Source organism: Mytilus galloprovincialis, chromosome 1 (genome assembly GCF_965363235.1).
Source record: "Mytilus galloprovincialis chromosome 1, xbMytGall1.hap1.1, whole genome shotgun sequence".
In the NCBI taxonomy this organism is placed as follows: Eukaryota; Metazoa; Mollusca; class Bivalvia; order Mytilida; family Mytilidae; genus Mytilus; species Mytilus galloprovincialis.
In genome coordinates this window covers 113,945,013-113,960,643 of record NC_134838.1, presented here as the reverse complement: position 1 = coordinate 113,960,643, position 15,631 = coordinate 113,945,013, and the positions used below count along the sequence as shown (strand labels likewise).

Genomic DNA, 15,631 nt, shown 5'->3' with positions numbered 1-15,631 from the left:
ATTTGATATGAAAAATTGACAAAAAATAATATTTTATTTGTAAAAGTAAATCATGAGCCTGTAATACCTGCTCTTCTTGTTCCATTTGAATTAATAGAAACAACGCTGTCGCCTTTCTTGTTCTCATAGAATCATATGATATGGGCTCTATGTTTTGTGAACGTCTTTCTTAAGTGTCGTATTAGACTGACCAGTGCATATCGCTCATGGCACTTTAAATGTATTTAAGCGCGAAAATTAACTTACATTTAGCTGGATTTATTGCCGTCGAAGTTCCATCTTGTCACCTTCGTACTTTTATTCGATGGCATCACGACGGGATTACGAGGTCTTCACGAAGTCGTGTTGCCATCGTAAGACCTTTGGGTAGCTTCGTGATTCATTCGTGTAAACATCATAATGTCAAAACTGCCCGATGGAAACACGAATGCAATACGATGTTCAAAGATGCATTCCCGGTGACATTACGATGGTGAGGATGTTGATACGAACTCAATACGAACCCTCAACATCGGACGCACCTTCGGGGATTTTTTAACATGTTAAAAAATTTAGAACCCTTCCCGAAGTTGTGCCCGAAGGCTAGAAAAAGTGGCCGATGGTTCTACGATGGTGAAAGATGGCACTACGAATAGCCCGATCTGGATACGATCAGTCCCGATTTTGAAAATTTCTATTATCGTGTTGCCATCGGCGTAAAAATCGGGACAGTGTGACGCGGGCATTAAGAATTGCAGCGGGTTTAAACGTTTTACTGTTACAAACCTTCACCTTTCTGAAACCAGGGTATAACACCACAACTTGAAAGGTCTCATTATAAAATATTAGTTGCAAATGGCTTAACTCAATCAAACATATGTACGAATCCACACCCTGCAGATTGACTACACGACAGTACTTGAAAAGTCATTTCAATAACTTTACAACATGCGGTGCTTTACAATTGAAGGAAGACATTTTATCTCATGACGTGTCAGTGATGATTGAATTTAACACATTTTACCGTGGTGCTACTCCCTCTTTCCAAATTTTATAAGGATGGGTTCAAAGAGTACTAAAGAATGTAAGAGAATGAGTTTTATAACCAGCTAGATTTTATTTCAATATAAAAGAATCGACTTAAAACAAAAACCAAAGTTAACATAGAAGTCAACTTAAAAGCCCAGATGTTATACCACATGTCGTCCAATAGTGGTGATACACTGACACTTTATCTACATCTTTAATTTATTTTTGTTCCAGGAAATTTAAATTCAAATATTAAAAAAAAAAAGATTTGTTGATTTTCAGTTCAAAGGTCCCAGTCATAAGTTGACTATGTTAGCATAATTCGAAGACGGATCTGCAAAAAAATAAAATAAAGAAATTTAGGGGAAATACTAATGCAAACGAATGGAACTAGCAAGACTGTTATCATAAGCTTAACACTGTAAGGAGAGTGGGAAAGTCTATTCTTGTTAATCGTTATTTCATAAGAAATCACTAGTCACAATCGATCAACAACAATTATAATTAAAAACCAATTGTTCAGAGAACAATTGAAGGTCTTTCCACTAGTAAAGATCTATTTTGATATTGAAATATGAAAAATCAGTTTAAAATGTTAGTTCCTATGGCTTTATGATGTATTTATATGAATTTAAAGCAAAGGTCAAAATCTAGAACGTCTTATTAACCTATGACCTTGACCTCAATTTCAAGGTCACAAACCAAGGACCTTAAATCAAAAGACCCTAGGTCTTTAATATGTTTGGTTAATAAGTAATACCACTTTACGCGTAATTCTAAATGTAAGATGGACAAAAACTCCCATTTATTGTATGCGCACCCTTTCAACCAAAATATACAAGTAAGGACATGTCGCAACTAACAATTTATGAAAAATTATTTGTCGATATGTCATAAGGTATTTGAAAATAAATGAAAATAAGCCAAAATCAAAATTTAGAATATGACCTTGACCTTTGACCTTGACCTCATTTTTATTTTTTTGGACCAAGGACCTCAAATCTAAAGACCCTATGTCTTTATCACTTATGGTTTACCATTTAGAAATGCATATCACTTAATTAAATGGAAAAGGGGGAATAACTCTCATATGGAGTCTCTGTAAAGCTTCGGTCCAAATAAATATCCTAATCCTGAAGATGTAACAAGCAATTTGGTAAAATAAATTTGTCGTAATCTTTAACGGTTGCGAAGGAGTAGTGGCCACAAGAAAAACAGTGTTTGGGGAGATAACTCTTACAACGTAAAGTATTTTGTTACGCAGTTGTAAATTTTTAAAGCGTATAAACTATACGATATCATATTCCAAATATCTAAGCGACATCTTTTGAAACATCAACAATACGCAAGAAAAAAATTAGGCGGAAGAAAAAAAAAAAAAAAAATAATAATAATTAAAAACCAATTGTTCAGAGAACAATTGTAGGTCTTTCCACTAGAAAAGATCTTTTTTGATATTGAAATATTAAAAATCAGTTTAAAATGTTAGTTTCTATGGCTGTATGATGTATTTATATGAATTTAAAGCAAAGGTCAAAATCTAGAACGTCATATTAACCTATGACCTTGACCTCAATTTCAAGTTCACAAACCAAGGACCTTAAATCAAAAGACCCAAGGTCTTTAATATGTTTGGTTTATTAGTAATATCACTTTACGCGTAATTCTAAATGTAAGATGGGCAAAAACTCCTATTTATTGTCTGCGCACCCTTTCAATCAAAATATACAAGTAAGGACATGTCGCAACTAACAATTTATGAAAAATTATTTGTCGATATGTCATAAGGTATTTGAAAATAAATGAAAATAAGCCAAAATCAAAATTTAGAATATGACCTTGACCTTTGACCTTGACCTCATTTTTATTATTTTCGACCAAGGACCCCAAATCTAAAGACCCTATGTCTTTATCACTTATGGTTTACCATTTAGAAATGCATATCACTTAATTTAAGGGAAAAGGGGGAATAACTCTCATATGGAGTCTCCGTAAAGCTTCGGTCCAAATGAATATCCTAATCCTGAAGATGTAACGAGCAATTTGGTAAAATAAATTTGTCGTAATCTTTAACGGTTGCGAAGGAGTAGTGGCCACAAGAAAAACAGTGTTTGGGGAGATAACTCTTACAACGTAAATATTTTGTTACACAGTTGTAAATTTTTAAAGCGTATAAACTATACGATACCATATTCCAAATATCTAAGCGACATCTTTTGAAACATCAATAATACGCAAGAAAAAAAATTAGGCGGAAGAAAAAAAAAAAAAAAAATAATAATAATAATAATAATAATCAGAACAAATTCAATAGGTCTTTCCACGGAAAGGTGGAAAGACCTAATAATCAGAAGAAAAGCAATAGGTCTTTCCACGGAAAGGTGGAAAGACCTAATTAAACTATATCTACAAAATAGCAACATGTAATAGGAGGTCATCTTAGAAGTTCATAATATAACATTTTTATATTTTTCATTCGGTAAGCAATCTATAATAATGTTTAACTTCTAACTTAACTTGTCCCGTGTTAGTTTTTATTTATTACAAATATTAGAACATTGGATAAATACAACTTGCACGGCAATGCGCCTATTGTTTTATCTAATTAAATACGTGAAGCGATCATCAATAAAAACCAACATCGAAACTGATCAGTTCTGATTCGTCATTGGTTTCTGGATACCGTTTATAATTCATTAAATATAAATATATGGACGAACAGGATCTCCACAGAATATTCAATAATGGATGAAAACAAACACTAACATTTCTAATAATTAATATTTAAACATTATCAGATGTAGAATAGATCTGAAGACTGAACAAAAATGGATAATAATTCAACAGCAAATTATACTGCTCAAAATTTGAGTTCAGAAATAAATTGGTGTTATAATAACTGTAAACTTCAACCATGTGAAGGTGTGGTGCAGGAAGTTTGTAGAAAAGTAATCGCCGACTATATTTTTCCATCTTTGAGTGAATGGTTTTTTATTGTGATAAATTTGGTACTGTTCACGAGTGGACTTGTAGGCAATGCTTTAGTTTGCTTTGTAATATGGCGTAGTCTGCAGATGCACACAGTGGTTAATACATTTATATTTAACTTGGCCTTTTCTGACTTTTTGGTGATTCTGTTCTGTCTTCCTGCTACCTTGTTACAAGATGTGACAGAAACATGGTACCTTGGAGATACAATGTGTAAAATCATACCGTTTATACAGGTAAGAACTACTTCTACACAATTGTATTATTTTGATATTCGGCTAAAACTAGCAAAAATAAGATAAAACGTAACATTTTGATATTCGAATTAAACTAGCAAAATCGAAATAAAACGTTTCATTTTGATATTCGGCTAAAACTAGCAAAATCGAAATAAAAGGCATTTTTTTTTAAATTTGAAATGTACAAAAATGTACTCTATATTTCTCAAATCTTTTAATTTCCGAAATCAACCCTCCTCCCATTTTTTTTGTATATATAAATATGTGTATAAATATATCATAAATTGTAAAAACCTTACGGTTTTATATTAGTTATAACTGCTAACATGCATGAATTACTTGATTTACATTATCTGAATCATGTGCGTCCATTTGTTTTATTAATTAAGTTTTGGTTGCATATATGAACAGTAAAAGCATGAACATGAGATGTTGTGACATGAACTCTTTTAGCGCACAAATGTAGTTTGTTAATGATTGCTAAAATGTGTCATTTACTTTTATAAACGGCATGCAGTAAGATAACTAGCAACAAACATTACTCTAATTCAAATAGAAATCTTTAACACTTGACACATTTCCCAAAGGTCGTTAAAAGGACGATTAAAAGTTAATTTAAGAACACGTTCCGGTAAACAGCAGTAATTAATACGAATACTAACACCGTTCTCATATAATGTAACCATTTTACTCTCAGTATAACAAATGAAGAGCAACATCCTTCTGTTTTGATGATACGTGGGTATATCAGGAAACGAAAATAGTCTGCAAGTGAATGTTTATTTTCTAGATTATACATCCCAAGTCAGGAGCCTCTGGCTTTTGTTAGTCTTGTATGATCTTTAATTTTAGTTTTGAACAAGTATACAAATTTGGTTAGGGGTCAGCTGCAGGACACCTCCGGGTGCGGAAGTTTTCGCTACATTGAATACCTATTCGTGGCCTTCTGCTGTTGTCTTCCCTATGTTCGGGTTGTTTTCTCTTTGAAACATTTCCCATTATCATTCCAATTCTCAATTTTAATAAAGGTAATACTGTTAACTTGTAGCGGATCACGCTTCTTATTACTTTTCTCGATATATAAGTGGTGGTCTGTTCTTCTGTAAACATTTGATTTTCACCCCTTTTTTCTCTAATCTTCAAAACATTAACCCCTTTTTTTCTCTAATCTTCAAAAAATTAGAACACTTTTCTCTAATCTTCATTTTTTTTGTCCGTTGATGTAAATCAAATTGTCTGTTTAGACACATTTGGATTTAACAGTTTTGTTATGCCCTTTGATAATATGACTGTTGTTAGGTTTGCAAATGACAGTTGAGGCATCGCTTCATCAAATCAGTTAAGAAGTATTTATTGTAATGTGTCGTGTAAAAGTAAACGTTAATTTCGTGTTTTGCTGATATGACATTGACAGTTCAAGAGTTATGCTATGAACCGAGGTATCACTGATCACTTGTTCCCCTTATTGTATGTTATTGTAACTACATTAAACAGGAAAGAAAGTTAATGGATTTTGCAGGTCAACAGTAAGAATAATTCGTAACATCTTCTTGATATAACCAGCTGTTTTACTCGATAAATGTTTATTGTTTTCTGTGGTTCTTACATTCTTAATGTTTGAGCGGTGACTAAATACCTCTTACTTTCTTTTCAATAAAAAATGCAACGCTCATAATAAACTTCCATTAGAAAGGCATGATAATATTATAGTTGGCAGTCATTATGCTTCTATCTACATCACAATTGAAATAGGTAAGAATAAAAACATCCTTAGTACTGCAGTTTGTTTATATGTTAGATACATATCTATATTATAATAACATCTTTCCGGGCTAAATACATTGTTATTTGTCTGTCTGTATTATGCCCTGAAACTTTTGCAATTCAATGAAGACGTTAAAATTGTCTTTTTGATATTAAAATTTGGTTTTGTTGAAATTACATTCAAACCAGTATCAATTATTTCATCTTAATTACTCAGAAACGGCTTCCAGTACTACTTTAACTTTCTCATTATTACGTTTGAATTGCCGTTATATGAACGTTCAGCGTTTAGTTAATCAATTATTGTGGTAAATATAAGCTCTGGTGTGTAGATCTTAACTATAAAATCTCAATGGTTGGCTATGGTGTAAAAATGCGGTCACCTTGAAGGGGGACGAACGATACCAGAGGGATAGTCAAACTCATAAATCGAAAATAAACGCCTGGTTAAAAATGAAAGAATACAAACACAACAGAACACATGACACAAAAAGGGTCCTGCCCGACAGTAAGATTCAAGTCAAAAGAGTGCCATTCCCTTTTCTTTTAAAAGTTTTTTGTCTTTCCACATCCATCTTATGAAATATGCAGAAATAGTTTTTCTTGTCTTCAATTTATGTTAATCAAACACTTGCATGTTCTACTGACATGAGTAATAACATGTTCGTGTTGCTTAGTCTTTTGTTTTCTATGGTGTGTATTGTGGACTATTATGTGTCTGTTTGTCCTTTTCCTTTTAAGCCATGGCGTTGTCAGTTTATTTTCGATCTATGAGTTTTACTGTCCTTCTAGTATCTTTTGCCCCTCCTTTACTTAAATTGTTCGTTTGTACATTTAGAAGTAATTAGGAAACTAAGCTTTCAACTCCTTCAGTCAATGTACACCTTATTGGAGATTTGCTATCATTTTTAGGTCCTTCTTGTTTTATAGTTTTTCAGCTGTTTCGGTTCTTAAACATCCTTGGGTTACAAATGATTTGTTCAGAGAGTTCCTAATGAGGTAAATCAAGACAAAAGCTTCGGACGCATTAAATGACATAGTGTTGTTTTCTTTTTTTCTCTCAAACATTTACTATTGAAACAGACTTCCTTTAAGTGTCTTGTTTATTTTAAATATGTTGTTTATAATTAAACACTAGGTTTCAACAAATACTGCACAGCCTAGTGTTTAATCAATTACAACTATAGAAGAACAAACGTTGCAACCAAGCGAAAACCAATAGAACAAAGCTAGTAACATTATTAGACATAAAACAAGTTATTCAGGTACTTCAAAACATAATGCATGGCATATTGTTTAATCACGAACAACTGCAAGTGTTTAAATAAAGGGTACAACAGATACAGTTAAAGCTTCATACTTGACTCCCATTTAGAAATTGAAAATGCGGGGCGGTTGAGAACACAACTATTCTATTAAGTTTTTTGTCTGGATAGAAGAGAGCTGCAACTAACAAGGGAGCTATTAAGCTGGGAGTTACAAGTGGTAAAGTTGAAATTATCCCTTTATGAAAGTTTACGGATTCCATCACTGACCGTTAAATTTCACAGATGACGCCAAAAATGCTCCAATTGTAACTAAATTTTCGTCCTCTTTTAAATCGAATGTAACTTACCGAATAAGACTTATTATCGGATTTGTTCTTACGAGTAACACAACGGGTGCAACTTGTGGAACAGTTAACTGACACATTTTAATGACTTGAGATCACCCCCGGTTGATGATGGGGGTCGTGTTGCTATATGTCTAGGTTTTCGATGTTGTGTTTCGAATATTGTTATTGGTCTGGTTTTTCGAATATAATGCCTACCCATGTTAAAACTAAAATAAAGTGTAGCTTGCATCAATAGACAACTTTCGAGTTCGATGCATTTCCGTCAAAAACTTTGGTTTTAGTGAACGTCACTCGTGCGTTCAAGTGCGTCGTCACTTCCGTTTCCATGTTGAGCGAGTGGTTGAAAAACTATAAAAGCTATATTGCACGAATTTTTCGGCAAATTAAATTCGTATAATTGACAATCTGCACAGCTGTCATTAGGGAATTGTGATTAAGTACCTACTGAACAAACTTTATTTCTAGTTTATCCTGCACAATGACGATCACTAAGACTCTTGATGAACGTTTATAGTGCAGGGATACAGGCGAGCCTCTCTATCTGGTAAATGACGTCACAAAGGCGCGTATAATTGACGAGTTTTTTCCGGTGACGGATGAACTCGAAAGTGGTCTATTATTTCGATTCTGATGAGGACAATTAAGGCAACCTTTATGTCCGATGTGTATAAGTGTAGACTCTTCCATGAACCTCTCTTCTTTGTAGGTAAACAAACAAACGACTGGCAACGTGATTTTTCAGAGGTAGGAGCCTTGAACAGCTAGCGTGAACGGTTGTCGAATCTATGTCAAATATGTCAATTTCGAAATGCAACACATTATAGTCATGATAAATGAATTGGTTACAACAAGTGCATTTAAGAATTTGGAAGTGTTTTAATTTACTGAAATATATTAAATGCATGCCAATTTGATCAAATTCATCATTCTGCAGTAGTCAATATACGCATGTGCAATCAATTTTTATTGGATTTAGAGCATGGGTTTATTCACAAAGCAAAGAAGCACGTCATATAAGAATTTCGATTTATGAGTTTGACTGTCCCTCTGGTCTTTTTCGCCCCTTTTTCATACATGAATTTTGGTATCAGATATTTTTTGCCAAAATTGATAAAGTCTATTTTCCTCCCACACATTAGTTCAATAGCAGTAAATTTCTTGATAAAATTTGGATGATATAAATGTTTTTCAAATTTAAATTGCATATGCATGTACACCCTATGTTTACGTTGATTTTTTGTGTGTGTGTCCCTTTTGAGCATATTGCTCCTAAAATGATTAATTATTTATACATCGTTAGTTTTCAAATGAGTGGGTTTGCACGTTCCTGATGATGGAAAATCCTAAAAAGTGTTCAGACACGAAAACAATTTTTTTAATTTTTTATTCCCTCGACACCATGCAAGATACATCGATCCAGTCTTATTTCAGCAGATTAATATTTTGATACACTTTAAAAAGGAACGCCAACTTGGTGATATGTTCTAATATTTATTTAAATTTGTTTAAATTATAAATAATTACTTGTAGAAATGTACTTGAATTATTTATACGATGTAGAATGATAATATAAATAAATGGAAAACAAGGTATTTGGTCAATTATGTCATCGAAATACACAACAAAATAGTAATCTTTCAAAAAACAAATCTCGATTAAGAAGTAGTTCGATGAACTGGATCCTTTAATGCATTTAGGTGATTTAATGCTGTATCCAACCTCTGACAGACTAAAGTTCAAATGAAGTATGGTATTAAACATGGAAATAATCTTTGTTGGTTAATTGAAATGAATGGGAGTGGTTATTGCAACGGGAGTATTCGATATCAACAATTTACACAGTAAAAGATTTTACATGAAATTTGGCTCTTGGCTGGTGCATTCTGTTAAATGTCAATGAGTTGGTGAAAATATATAAAACTTATTGAGCTATAACATACATTTTATATCTGAGGCTAAAGTTTTAAGTATGAACAACAGCATTCATGTATTCATTGAAGTGCTGTGGAGCTACTTTTTTCCTTCTAAATATTCCCGTTTGATGGAATATTTAAACGATACCATGCATTTCATCAATGGACGCAACGGATTATGTTTTAGGGACGACAACAAAAAATCAATGAAAGAAAAAAAAAAAAAAAAAAAACTTAATTCAAATAGTTTGGGGGTGAGGGTCAAAATTGCTGCAAGTTTTGTTTAATTGACATCGATTATCTATATTCTTGTTGGTCAATCATTTTTCCCAAATTAATGTAAGAAAGGGGGGGGTTAGTGAAAAAACAGTATGAACTTAATTTTTTTTATCTTACATTTAACTTGTCGGGTGATGCTCCCTTAATTACAAAATCTCATCTTAATTGTTTATAACAAATTCAAATGTTACATATGTATTATATTTTAATGGTTTGTAAGAATTCCATTGCTAGGCGAATATTTATTCCCATGGACCATGGAATAGTAGCGTTACTTGGAAAAATTATCTGTATTCATCTGGAGATTGCAATTAAACATGAAATGTAAACCCGGTTGTATTGTTCTGATGACTTTTCATCGTAGGGTTATTTTAAACAGAATATAGTAGTCTGTAAAAGATATGTATATCTATAAACACTCCTATATTGAAGACATTTGCTGAGTTTTGAAACTCATTTTTAATATAAAAGCATATATCTCCGTGATAACTGCGTTACTTGGAAAAATTATCTGTATTCATCTGGAGATTGTAATGAAACATGAAATGTAAACCCGGTTGTATTGTTCTGATGACTTTTCATCGTAGGGTTATTGTAAACAGAATAGAGTAGTCTGTAAAAGATATGTATATCTATAAACACTCCTATATTGAAGACCATTTGCTGAGTTTTGAAACTCATTTTTAATATAAAAGCATATATCTCCGTGATTACTGCATTGGCACGTACTGTTGTAAACAGTAATTTCTAAAGTACCCTGTCTGGTTGAAATTCTACAAAGCAATAAATAGTTCATTGCATACTGAATCCGAAAATATTTGTCTTGTTTGGTACGTTTCAAAATCTGGAAGTAAGATTCCTTTTAGAATTAGGTGACCTTTTTTAAACTAAAAAAGTATCAGGTTTTTCAATGATGGTATGAAATGCTCTATTCTAACCCATCAAATATGGTTGTTGGTAACATCTAGATCTGACAACGGTAGTTGGGTTTATTGTGAATTCAGGAAAGGTATTGTTTCAATTGGTTGGAAAATGTACCGATTGATAGTACATGATATCCCATATGCTGCACATTTTGTTGTGGGGTTATTATGTAAAGAAAATATGTACTTCCATTTAGACAGAAGTGACAGATGGTGAGTAACGGCTTGATTTTGAAAACATTTTACATGATATATTTCCTCACTAAAAGGTTTCTGAGTGCATCCTATAATTCGTTTCACGATGGAACGGTTACTGGAGCAGTGACCGTTTGACTTTTGTGAAGTTCTGGTGTCAAAAGACAGAATGCTGAATGTTGTAGGTCTCGACGACTTACAGTTTTCGAATTAGCGTGTGACGGACTTTGTTACTTCAACACTTCTCTCCAATAACGATGGGTCAAATAATAAAAAAAAAGTTAACCAAGTACCGCCATGGGCCAAAGTTTTTTTTATCCGTTACCTTTTTGTGTATAAACAATAACAAAAGCTTAAGGGCTGATAGTTCGAAAGGAAAAGGATAGATACTTCGGTCTGTCAGAGTATAGATCATGTCTATCCGATACTTTACACCAAAGCTGATTTTGATATATAACGTATTTTATTCTTCAAGTGTTTGCAAAATAAACAATAACACTCACAAGAAACACTGGAAAGGTTTCCCGTTGATAATTAGACATTACTTAACCGTTACACAACCTTAACGATATAAACCTCAATCTGTCAGCTCAATCCGAATTGAGAGCCTATGAAATACAAAAATGAGGTTATATTCCATTCATGTATAAAAATCAGTCAATTAGCTAATTCAAACATTCAAATACATGAAATGCATTTCAACACATTTAGACTCAATTTCAGCGAGAGTTATAAAATTTAGAAATAAGATCTTGGTTAATGAATAGGTTGACGTCATAGGTAGCTTTTTTAACACTTTCCATTTCATTTCCCACTATTACGTTGTCCATTCCAATTAAACATATATTCCTATTGAGGCTGTAGTATCGTTTTTGTTACATATTACACAATGCCGTTTCCATCCGAATTTGTAGCGATTATCCCCCTTTTCAATCCGATTTGCATCTTCTCATCGTCAAAAAAGACCAAATCTATCCCGACAACGGCCAAATTCAACTGATTATGATCCGACAGAGATCAGACAGTGACCAGTCTAAGAACCAAAGCAGACGGAAGATATACGTTAGAAAACTCTCGCCATATTCGTGATGATCAGGTACAGAATCTATCACGACATACTATCGATTGTAATCCGACTAGACAAAATTGGACGAGTTTTCCCGAATGTTTCGGGATGCACTTAACTGTCGGGGGTGCTTGGCCGACCTCTCCGATCCGTAGGAATCTGTTACGAACGTTTACTACAGCGTTCAGTCAATAATAGGACACTCCAGATCATTGAGGATAGTAATCCGACTTTTTTAGTTTTCGTGTCTTAGGGCTGTCTGGTCTCAAACGGGAGCAATTATCGGCACTTTGTGAACCGCGCATTACAAAAGTTTTTTTTCTGGACACAATTGTATTGTATTCTGTAATTGTCGAGTTTCAGACGTGGGTATCATTGCAGAATTTCTTATTAATAACGTAACTGTTCCGGAACGGTTTCGATAAAGATGGTGTTCATTCGGAAAGGAATAGTGCAATCTGGAATCAATCTGCAGAATACAAATTTTTCTAGGTCGTTCCCGTTCTACAGGACACAATTCAGAAAACACAGAACATTGCTGCGATTTTGATCCGATATAGCAGAATCTGTGGACATAGCCGATTTGGTAAGTTCCCCGAATTTTACGGAACGCACCTACATGTAACTGTCAGAGTGTTTGATCGAACTCTCCGGACCACTCTTGATCCATAGGAATCTGTTACGAACGTATTCGGTTGCGTTCAGACAATAATAGGACATTCCAGAACATGCAGTATAAAAATCCGACTTTTTTACTTTTCGTGTCATATAGCAATGTCTGATCTCAAACGGGAGCCATAATCAACATAGATTATAATGTGAAGACTAAGGTGTAATTTCGCTACAGCAAATAAAAATTTCAACGTGTTGTAAAATTTTGCTTTTGAGTTTATTGCATTAATTAAAAATTAGTCTATTCAAGTTTAAAATTAAACAATGAAAGTGAGCAATCGAACTAATTCAGTGACTTTTTCGGCGATCTATTTAAGTATCGTTGATTGAAGAAAAAGTTTTATTTAAAGGCTGACAGCACAGACGACGATGTATATATTGGTTTCAGAGTGAAAGCTAGTATTATCCTCAAATATCACGTTCTGAAAGTAGATATTTTTTTTAATTATTAAAATATAAATAAAATTAAATGAAGGTAATACTTCAATGAGACAACAAACAAGATAACATTAAAAGCCAATAACGCAAAATGATTTGGGATTATGTTCTGGCTTTTAATCTATTAAATGTAGACATTATCATTTTTCCATATATATTTTCAAGTTCCAATAAAAAAGAAACTATTAATAAAGAGATCACTTTGAAGTCTTTTATCTCAACCGAAGGGTATAATACCATTACATTAACGGTACCAATTTTATTGCACTAGATGCAGAATTGTTTAATTAATCTCTCCTCAGTGATGCTCGGTGCCAATATAGAAAAACATTTTTAGTATTAAATGCTTTTTTTTTTATCTTGATGTACATGTATGTTATTATGTATTCAAACGTGCGAGTATTAAGTCATTGCATTGTTTTGTTTTATAACGATGAATTGAATTATTACAATTTCTTACTCTTGTTTGAATAATGTTCTCAGTTTTCCATAGATATTTCAACTGCTGTCTCGGGTAATTGTTTTTATCTTGATCAGCTAATTTTGTTTATACCAAAAAGTAAAATAACAAAAATACCGAACTCACAGGAAGATTCTAAACGGAAGGTCCCTACTCAAATGGTAAAATCAAAAGCTCAAACACACCAAAACGAACGGACAACAACTGTCATACTCCTGACTTGGTTCAGGCATCCTGTTATGTACCCAGAATCTATATTTCAAAAGTTAGACCATCGTGTATTATTTGTGAAGTTGATATGAAATATACAAATGAAATGGCAATGCAAAACAGAAACTCTTATCAGATAAGAGCTATAATGGGCAGATAAGAGCTGTAATGGGCTTCTTTTAAAGATTATCTAAGAAATATCTTGATCCAGTTTGAATAACATTTCTTTTTTAAAAGCAACACACTTCACTGACAAACTAATATTATTGGTTTAATAATGGTTTATTTGAAACAATAACGAAAAGTACAATGAAACAATGTGTTTTTATGTGATTTGCTGAAACATAGATTTTCAGTTCAGTGATATTTAGAAAGAACTGTTAATTAAGTAAGATAAATTGAAGAATTATATTAAATATCTAAAACCCAGCCTTATTTTGATTAAATAATGAAAAAACCTTTTTATAAACAATATTTTGTAGATGAATATCAGTTTTCTACTGTGATCAGTGAACTTTAAACCTTTCCTCAAGACAATCAATTTAACTAATTGATGTCCGCTCTATGGCTCAAAGCTATATAAACACGATGGTAATGAGTAACCTGAAGTTCATATAAAAGTTACTCAATACTAAACATTGATTAAATCGGAAGCATTTGTTTCATTCAGTAATTAACCTACAATTTCAGACAAAATGAGAATTAAATATCTTGAAACAACGCTTACAACTACTGAATTCTTTTTTAAAAGCTTATTAAGGGTAATTGTTCAATCTCACTCACCAATACTGTTTGAGCGTCAATGACCTGTCTTCTATAGACCAACAAACTCATCACAGATACCAGACTTTTAATGTTGTACGCAAAACGACGCCCCTTTTATCTAACAAGAGTCAGCCTTGATGCTCTTATAAAAAGGTTGCAAGGCTGAAAACCACGCACGAAGTTGAAAAGCACTGATGTCCTAGTTTCGAAAGGTCTTGCCTAATACAGAAACGTTAATTTAGGTATAATTCTAGGGTAGAAAACCCTACGATTGTTGGACAACTTTCAGTTTTAGTAACATTTAATTTATAAATATGACCATATCAATGACAATTCATCTCAACAGGCACTGCTGACATGCAGAAATATAAGCCCGGCATCTTCAGCTAGTGTCGTTGTCTATAAACAACGTTTGTATATGTACTTTTTACAATTTTAAAGTACTAAAAATGTTCAAACATATAAAAGTGATGTAATGCCCCCAAACTAGTGATCTACAGTACTGGATGAGTACTAAACATTTGTGTACCTCGGTATTACCAATGTTATTTCAACTGATCGGGCGAAGCTTACGTTTTAATTTGCATTAGGACAGTCTATTTGAAGATGTGTGTGATAAGGATGATTGCCGTTATAATAATTATTGATTTATAATCACCTATCAGTGTCATCAAAGGAATTTACAAAAGAATGACTGGACACTTCTTTGATGAATTTATCCTAAAACACCTATCTATAGATGGACTGGTTTATTATGAGCGAACCGGTTAAACCCCGCCCAGTCAAGTGAAATAAATTGAGTAATAGTGTGGAACTATAAAGGTAATATAAATAATTCTTTTTTACACTAATTTGATAGAAAAATGTACTGAAAGTATATAATAATGGAAGTACTGGACTGGCACGAATTATTTTCAGTAAAAAGAACAATTCACTATTTCTAAACGAATTAGTTAGAACGTACACTATAATGATATTTACGTTTATAGTCTCATGGACAAACAACATACAATTTTACCGCCAATTGATACAAATGTAACCATATGGCAAGCAAGAAAACACGATGCTATGTATTTCAGGATCAGAACAAGCTTAT

At 32.8% G+C, this 15,631-nt stretch overlaps 1 protein-coding gene across 1 annotated transcript in view; it reads left to right on the top strand.

Annotated features, from left to right (window-relative positions):
• The first annotated feature begins 3,673 nt into the window (after positions 1–3,673).
• The window catches only part of LOC143052305 (orexin receptor type 2-like), a 65,021-nt gene continuing 53,063 nt past the window's right edge, over positions 3,674–15,631 (top strand). Inside the window, exon 1 of the mRNA XM_076225323.1 lies at positions 3,674–4,232. Coding sequence (XP_076081438.1) covers positions 3,837–4,232 — 396 coding nt within the window. The 5' untranslated portion in view covers positions 3,674–3,836. The remainder of the gene's footprint in view (positions 4,233–15,631) is intronic.